The sequence below is a fragment of the Rissa tridactyla genome, chromosome Z (genome assembly GCF_028500815.1).
Source record: "Rissa tridactyla isolate bRisTri1 chromosome Z, bRisTri1.patW.cur.20221130, whole genome shotgun sequence".
NCBI classification, from domain to species: Eukaryota; Metazoa; Chordata; class Aves; order Charadriiformes; family Laridae; genus Rissa; species Rissa tridactyla.
The window spans coordinates 67,842,448-67,850,985 of record NC_071497.1 but is presented as its reverse complement, the minus strand read 5'-3'; the positions used below and the strand labels follow the sequence as shown (position 1 = coordinate 67,850,985).

At 59.4% G+C, this 8,538-nt stretch overlaps 2 protein-coding genes across 2 annotated transcripts; both read right to left on the bottom strand.

Moving 5' to 3' along the window:
* Positions 1 to 339: 339 nt before the first annotated feature.
* On the bottom strand, positions 340 to 1,642 carry MCIDAS (multiciliate differentiation and DNA synthesis associated cell cycle protein). Its single transcript, XM_054187051.1, has 3 exons — positions 1,436 to 1,642; positions 1,170 to 1,280; positions 340 to 810 (listed from the first exon to the last, which is right to left on the bottom strand). The coding sequence occupies exons 1-3, from the start codon at positions 1,640 to 1,642 to the stop codon at positions 340 to 342; spliced, it is 789 nt and encodes a 262-aa protein (XP_054043026.1).
* A 2,681-nt stretch (positions 1,643 to 4,323) lies between these two features.
* CCNO (cyclin O) lies at positions 4,324 to 8,396 on the bottom strand. The gene is made up of 3 exons (XM_054185313.1): positions 5,608 to 8,396; positions 5,343 to 5,528; positions 4,324 to 5,170 (listed from the first exon to the last, which is right to left on the bottom strand). Exons 1-3 carry the CDS (start codon positions 6,250 to 6,252, stop codon positions 4,685 to 4,687), a joined length of 1,317 nt encoding a protein of 438 aa, XP_054041288.1. The 5' UTR covers positions 6,253 to 8,396; the 3' UTR covers positions 4,324 to 4,684.
* Between the last annotated feature and the right edge of the window lie 142 nt (positions 8,397 to 8,538).

The following is an 8,538-nucleotide window of genomic DNA, read 5'->3' as shown; positions in this document are numbered from 1 at the left end:
CAGCCACATTCTCCTGCTCAACTGAGTAAAACCTCCGGGTAAAACCATCAGGGCAGACCTTCACTTGATCTCTACACTCATTACAGTCATTAGCAAACTACTGGGGGCGAGTTGCCGACCCGAAAACCACAGCTCCGCGCGGGGCCCGCCGACGGCCGCCGCGGGGGTGCCCGGGGCTCGCCTCTGCCGCGCCCGTCCCTGCCCTTCCCCCGCATCCAGCAAGGGGCAAACAGCGCCCATACCAGTTTTCCAAGAGAAAAAGGGCAGCTGGCCCCTGACGATGGTCCGGGACACGCGTGGCCGGGGATGGCGGGGCGGGGGGGGCGGATCCGCGGGCTCTCAGCGCGGCACCCAGCGGAACCGGTACCCGCCGGCGGCGGTGCGGAGGGTGAAGGCGTTTCCCTGCGGGAAGGCCAGGGTGCGGATGCTGCCCGCCTCCCCCAGGGCCGCCCGCAGGCTGCCGCCCCCCTCCAGCCCCTCGCCGCCCGCCCGCCCAGTGCGCAGCCCGCGGAAGGCGCCGTGCAGGAGCGGGGCCGGCCGCGGGCGCTTGGCCGTGGGGCTGTCCCCCCCCGGGCTGTCCCCCCCTGGGCTGCCCCCCCCGAGGCTGCGCAGGGCGGCGCGGCACTTCTCCGACACCTCCCGCAGCATGGCGTCCACGCCCGCCGCCTCCTCCCGCGGCTCCGCCCGCCCGACACCGACCCACGTCCCGGCCGGCGCGGCGGCGGCGGGAAGAGGAGGTAGAGGATGAAGAGGAGGAGGAGGAGGAGGAGGAAGGACCTCCCTGTCAGCGCACTGCGGGAGCATCAGCACCTGCCGGGGGGAGAGAGCGGGAATTCCGCGGGCTGCCGCGCACCGCGCATCTCCGCACTACCCCATCCTCCACCATGCTCCCCCGCAGGCTGTCCCGTCCCCCGCCTCCGCAACCCGCACCGCTTTACCCCACAGCACCCCAACCCGTCCCGCACCGCCTCACTCCGCCACACGCCACCCTGCTCCACCCCACTCCACCCCACCTGCACCACCCCGACCCACACTGCACCACCCCATCCCGCCCCACACCCCCCCATGGCCCTGTCCCACCCCTCACCGCTTGGCCTCACCCTGCACCCTGTCCCCCACCGCACGCCCCGCCAGGGACCAGCAGGGCCAGAGATGGGGACAGCACTCACGTCAAGAACGGCAGCCAGCTGCCTGGCCTGGCTCGCCAGCTCCTTCAGCTGCACGTTGCTCTCCCGCAGCGTCGCCAGTTCTTCCTGCCTCTGCGTGAGGGTCTCCTGCAGCTGCCAAGGACAAGTGGGGACAGGGCGGTTCAGGACAGCCCCACCGCCCAGGGGCCGGGGGATGCTGCCCACCGGGGCCACGCAGCTGCCTCAGCAGTATGCAAGGGAGAGAAACCCAGCACCAAGGGCCTTGGGGAGGGCTTGGGTGTCCCTACCTGGCTGTTTGCCTCCAGGGCATCTCCCAGTGCTTTCTGGTGCTGGTCCGCCAGGCCCCTCCAGCACGGCTCGGGGGAAGGCGGGCGCTGCGGGGGCACCTGCGCCACCACACTGCTCTCCAGCTGCGGGGCGCAGGGGCCAGGGCCAAAGGCCACCTCCTCGCCAAGTGAGAAATCAAAGTTGGCGCAGTCCAGTGGCGGTGGCATTGAGGTGGATGCATCTGGAGGGAATAGCCACAGGCGTTAAGACAGAGGAGGTTTTCACGTCCTGTCTTCCCCCTGACCCCAGCACACCATCCTGGTTCTGAGCATTCCTCTGGGATTTCCTGGCATGCTTGTACTCTACTGCAGCAGCTGTGCACCCTAAATGTGCTTGGATTTAACTTGCATCTCCCGTCGGGGAAAGCTCAGTGCCAGCCCAGGTCCCTCTAAGGGGGCGTGCAGGGACACACTGCCTTACACTGTCCCAGGGTGGGATGAGCGTGCAGTGAGTGGGCATTCAAAAACCCAAAAACAAAGCAAAAAAAGAGGATACTGAACGCAGCATGACTGCAGATGTGCACATGCAGGCATGTTTGGCTCAGGTGAGGAAAAATATCTACTTGCCACATATAAAGTCATCGACAGCACTTCTGAACTCCTGGAAATCAAACTCTGGTCCATCCTGGAAGCAGGAACCCTGGGAGGGCTGAAGGAAACGTGCCTGTGAGCAGGGCCCATCGCTCAGACCTGCCCGCGCTCCGACACTGTGTTCAGCACCTTCCCACAGCCCAGGCACCCCCAGGCACCTGTCCCCTGCCCTGCCCTGGATACTAATCCATGTAATACGTGGGACAAGATGCTGTCCTCCACTGTGCCCATTTCACAGGTGGGAAGCCTGAGGCTGGGGGGGCTGCCACCCACGCATTGGCTTGAGGGGGCAACCCTGGTGGGTGCCCTGTGCAGGGAACAGCCAAGGCTGCCCCAGCTGGGGGGTTACCTGCTGCAGGGTCACGGGGCTGGACCGGGTTATGGGAAGGATGGGGGCACAGGCTGCCAAATCCTGCCAGTCGATGGTGGTGAGCACTGGGGGCAGCGAGAGACAGCGGTGAGGAGCCCAGGCAGGGATGGGCACAGCCAGGGGTGGTGCGAAGTGGGAAGCACAGTGAAGTGGGAAGCCCAGCCAGGGGTCTGGGGGCTGGGGCCAAGGGGTCTGGCCAAGGGATGCAGGGCTGGGGAGCACGGTGGGGGGCATGGAGAGGGGGGAACCATGGTGGGAGGGAACACAACGGGAGGCATGGAGCGGGGAACGTGGCCGGGGGGACACGACGGAGGGCATGGTGGAGGTGTCACAGCCGGGGTACGCAGGGCTGGGAACCGGCGGGGCGAGAGCACGGACACACAGCGGGAGGCATGGAGAGCGGGACATGGACGGGGGGACACGGTGGGGGGCATGGTGCAGGTGTCACGGCTGGAGGATGCAGAGCAGGAGAGCACGGTGAGGGGCACGGGGGGGGCGCGGCGGGACACGGCCGGGGGGTCAGGGCTCTCCGCCGCGGACAGACTCACCGAGGGCGGGTTCGGCGGGGTCCGGCAGGGCGCCGCCGCGGCGCGGGCGGGGCGGGGGCCCTCGGAGGGTCGGGGCGGCCGGGGGGGTCCCCGCCGCGCCCCCGCCGGGCCGGGCCGGCTTCTTGACGAGTCGGGCTGGCGGATCCTGGACCCTGTTGGGACAGATGCTGCCGAAGGCGCGGCGGCGGCCGCCCTGCTCCATGCTGCCGCCGCGGCCCCGGCACCGGCCCCGCTGCCGGCGGGCGCCCTCCGCTCCGCGACCCGCTCGGCGCCGCCCCGCGGGCAGGGGCGCGGGGGGCCGGGGCCATTGCTGAGGGCTGCCCGCCCGCCTTCCCTCCGCCGGGGCGCGGAAACCGCCCGCCGTCTCCTCGGGCCGCGCCGCCCGCTCCCGCGCCCGCGGAGCCCTTCCCCGCGCCCGCGGAGCCGGGGCGGGCCGAGGGGCTGCCCCGCAGTGAAACCCGAGGAGAGGAGCGGCCGGCCCCGCCGCTGAGGACACTCCGCCCCGGTCCGTCGCCCCCCCCGGGACCCTGCCGGGCCGCGTGCGGGCGGCAGCTTACGGTCTGGCAGGTTTTTAGAAGGATTTTTATTTTTAAGGATTTTATTATTAAGGATTTTATAAAGATTTTTATTAAATGCCAGGGCTGGGGGCCGCCAGCGCTGAAGGCATCAGGTTGGGGGCAGGAAAAAAAACATAAACCATCCGGCGGCATCTTGGCTTTACTGAGCCCCGGGCCGGCAGAGGGTCCCCCACCGGGACAGCGTTCCTCAGCGGCAGAGGGTTCCCCCCACCGGGAGAGGGTCCCTCTCACGGGAAGAGGGACCCCAAGGGGACAGGGTTCCCCCACTGGGTGAGGTTTCCCTCGTCGGGACAGAGTTCCTCACCCGGGAGAGCGTCCTCCACCGGCACAAGGTTCCCCACCGGGAGAGGGTTCTTCACCAGGAGAGGGCGCCCCCCGCGCCCCGGGCAGAGTGTCCGCACCCCCCCCTCCCCGCGTTGCTGCACCGAGCCCAGATGAAGTTACCGACGGGGCTAGCGGACGATAAACTGACCCTTCTCCTCTTATGATGGGCTTTTAGCTATTTTCTGCAGGGTTTGGTTTACTACTGGTTTACTACTTAAGGTTTTGTTTTCCTGCACTTAGGTCAGCGCATCTAATTTTGGTTTTTTCCCAAATCATGACCAAGCCAGCGCTTGTCAGTTTGAAATGGGAAATGACACCATCGGGCATAATTATTTCGTGCGGGCTGGAGTTACCTGCTGGGGTAAACTCGTTCTGTGCCAATGTATTTCCTCTCCCACCTGTGTTCACCCCCCACCAGCAAATAAACGAGCACAGGTGACAAGTAGAAAAGAGTTTATTCAAAGTTCAGATGGTCCTTCCCTCCTCATCTTTATGGACCATCCAAATAAATAGTGCATTACCTGAGACTCTGTAGAGTATGTACATGCTGGATTTTTTTTTAAAAAAAAAAAAAAACAGCAAAGGGACAGTGCAACAGACATACAGTAACACCACGCGCAAAACGTGATCTTACTTTAAAACATTTACAAAAAAAGAGGTGAACACTTTGTCAATTAGACTCTACACAGGCTCTACAGAGCACAAATGACAGACAGCATGGAGCCAGCCCAGGCCAAGGCCGAGGCAGGCAGCGCGGTGGCTGGAGGCACGGGGTGGCCTTGCTGTTAGCACCCCGCAGTCAGTGGCCGCCCCACAGCCAGGGGCACTTTTGTGCCAAGCACGGGGGCAGGAGGAGCGGCAGGGACTGCTCGTTCAGGGACACCAGGACCTGCAGGTGGTCCATACAATCCTGCAGGCGCCCCTCCGAGTAGCCGCTGACCCGCAGGTCCAGGGGCCTGCGGTGGCCCAGCAGCCGGTCCGCCAGCCCGAGGCTGCCGGCGGCCAGCAGGGAGGGGGTGTATTCGATGAAGGCGTAGTCGGCCAGGCTGAGCTCGGCCATCCCCCCGGCCAGGCTGCGGGCGTCCGCCGCCTCCACCGCGTCGGCCCCCAGCTCCTGCAGCCGCACCTGGTTGAAGTGCTCCAGGAAGAAGCTGATGGTGGGTGCGGACAGTTCGAAGCACAGGCGGTTCAGGACGACGCGCTCCAGGTTGTGGAGCTGCTCGCGGGTGAAGGCGCCGCAGCAGAGGGCGAGGAGCTCCTGCACGCTGGGGGGGTGCACCTCCACCTGCCGGGGGGAAAGCAGAGGAGGGGATGCTGCAGCCGCGGGAGCAGCGCGGAGGAGTAGCGGGGGAGGGAGAAGGCTGCGGAGCCCGGCCCGGTATGAGCCGCTCGGCGTGGCCGAGGAGGGCTGCAGAAAGCCCGGCGGCGGGGCAGCCGCTCTGCGGGGCCTCCCCTACCTGCTTGCAGGCGATGAGCAGCGTCGTCACGCCCAGGAGCTGGAAGCAGTCGGCGGCCACGGGGGTGGTGGCGAGGAAGCGGTCGAGGGTGTTGACGGCCAGGCAGAGCGCCTCGAAGGAGATGTCGAAGTGCCGGTGGACGGGGATGAGCCAGCTGACCAGCTTGCAGCGCGCCTCCGCCGTCACCTGCGGAACCGGGACCGGGGGTCAGGCGGGCCCGGCACCGGTCTACCGCCGCCGTCCCCGCTTGTCCCTCCCGTCTTACCTGCGGCTGCCGGGCGAGCGGCTCCTGCGGCTGGAAGCGGCTCTCCAGCCCCTTACAGGAGCGGTACCAGCTCTCCCCGTACTCGCGGAAGGCCTGCAGATCCTGCGGGCTCCCCCATATCGCTGGCGCTGCTGGCGCTGCCGCCGCTGCCTCCGGTCGCCGCCGCCGCCGCCGCCGCCATACCGGTCGCCGCGGACAGCGGCCGGGGGAGCCGCCGGGTCCCCACCTCAGCAGGCTCCCGCCGGGACAGCCGCCCGCCGCCGCCGTCGTCGTCGTCACCATGATGGGAAGTGGGTCCGCCACCGACTCCGGCTGCCCGGCCCCGGCCGCTGCTATTTGAGCGGGTGGGCGGCGCCACACCCATGGCCGCCCGCCTCCCCCCCGGGCACCGGGGCACCGCCGGGAGCGTCGTCTCCAAAACAAAATCCGCAACCGGGACAAAAAAAAAAGAACCCCATTAGCAAAAATCTGGCTCTTCCCCAACACTTTCCGGCGGTAGGGTAAGGCGGCTGTGGCCTCCAGAGGAGCATCCCCACTCCCAGGACCGGCACAGAAGTGCCCCAAAACCATCGTGTCAGAGCCCAAACCCCGCCAGCTGAAGTTTTTGCCACTACTAAAACAAAATGACTCTCCAGCTCCCAGCATTTTAACTCGGTGAGCTGTAACACCTACAGCTTGCTCTGCATAAGTAATACTTTAATTTGCAGTCACTGGTAAATACAGCACAAATACACCAGGGGAGACACAGGCAACAATGCAAGTTCTCTGGGCAGTTTCGGTCTCAGTTTGCTTCCCTCCATCCACTGTTTATGCAAGGGAGCACTATTTTAGTCACCCAAATGGAGGGAAATCAAAATGTTCCTGTACTGTGACCACTGCTTTATAGAAGCAGAATTGAGGCCAGAGGTGACTATTTTATCAGGTATGATCTGGTTACATGATCCCATTGACCAAGTGCACTATAGATGAGGAGAGACTTGTAGAAGGAAAAAGAAAAGCTTCCCTGGGACAGGCAGTGGGGAAGATGGCAATGGGAAAACGGAAAACGGGGGTCTACAACCCCAGCAGCAAATGAGAGGTAGAGGTGAGAATGGTGCAGCTTGAATGGCGGCATCAGGAAATCCTCTTCAAGAAGATACAGAGACCAGCAGGACATGCTGCCTTTAAATAAAAGGTACATCCCGAAGAGCCCCACTGTGACTACGGTGAGAAAGACCCAGAGATGCTGGTCTCGTGTCTGACAAATGCATTGAGGAAAGTAACACAAAGGCGTTAACAGAGGTTATTTATTAAATAAATGGAACAAAAGAGAAAGTTCATCCACCTGAAAAAGCACAGGCACAAGAGTTACTCAAATACACTGCAGAAGCAGAAAGTCACTGTAGTCTTTGTTTTTAATTTTAAGATAACTGTGCTTATCTGTACACCACAGTGTGACCTGCTTCATGTTTTGCAGAAAACATGCTCACCCAGGAGAGTGTGCAATTTTCAAGTTATTACAATATATCCCCTTAATAACAACTAAAAGCAGCTATTACTTTAAAAGATTACAAAGCAGGGCATGCTAGAGGAACACAAAGAATGCCTCTGAATTTCAACATTACCATACATAAATGGAACAAAACCTCTCTACTCATCACAGTTAAATAAGGAAGAGGAACTCAGGGAAAATTCACACTTTCACTAAAATTTAGTCATTTAAAACCAATAACTGATACATGAAATACAAATCCAAAAGAAAGAAGAGCTTGTTAGTTGTTGAATTACTGAAATGTATTTCTAATTCATGTTTCCAAAGGAAACATGAATAAAATGAAATAAAAGACTTCAACTAGAACAAAATCTATGAAATTGTTTAGGGTGCAGATTTAATTTTATGTTCAAGGAATACAGTTCGCAGGTTTTTATTTCCATGCCTCTGACAAGAAATAAGAACATGTCTGCGAACACAGAGTGCAAAATTAAAGTCTCAAGATCAAAATTTAAGTGTTTAAATGCTTCCTTGCATAAATGTTGTCTACTTTGGAACTAAAAAAAAGCACTTCCTGGCTCTTCTAGGAAACCAGGACTATCACTAGTTTATCACAATTCATAAAAGGTTAACAGACATGACCACTTTTCCCTCAGAGTTCTTATAGAACTACTATTAGGAGAACTTGCCTCTTCCAGAAATCAGTGTAGGGTAACGTGCACAGGCTGGTTTACTTTCAGCTCTTGTTTCTCTCATAGTGGGGCAGAACCAGCTCTGCTATGATAATATAACTGGACAGCTCCATGTATTTTGCATTTTCACTCATTTTCCTCAGTTTCCTTTCTGTACACTATTAACCTCTGCTGTTAATTATCTTCCACACTATCCTCTGCCTGTACATACAGAGTTCATACCTGACTGCACTTGTCTAACGGCAACCCCTCCTACCTCCCAAAATATTCCTCATTCTTGAAAGCAGAGTTGGTGATCTAAAATTAAAATGTAAATGCTGTGGATAGGTGGAATGTAAAAGCATCTGGTTCATTAACTTATCTGGTTAAGGAATATTCAGCACAAAAGAAATACGAAACAAAGGAACATTGTGAACAATGATAAGAGAGAATAAAGACGACCAGAAGGCTTCAGCCAGTGATAGATGAGCCATCAAAGGAACTGTTCTGGTACAGCCATGAAGAAGGTCAACCTGAACTTTGACCAATGAAGGGGGAAAAACATCATTTGAGAGGGCTTGCAGGATTGCACAAAACTTAAAGGAAATGGACAGCAAAACTTACTACAGTAGCAGGGAGAGACAAAAATCAGGGTGAATAGTGAGGAACAAGCGTGAGAAGAGGCAGAGGATGGGTCAGTACACTTGTCGAGCTGAGCACCTGGTCACAGCGGTCCATACTATCTTCTTATAAAGCATTTTCTTCATGTAAACCATACAGAAAAATGAA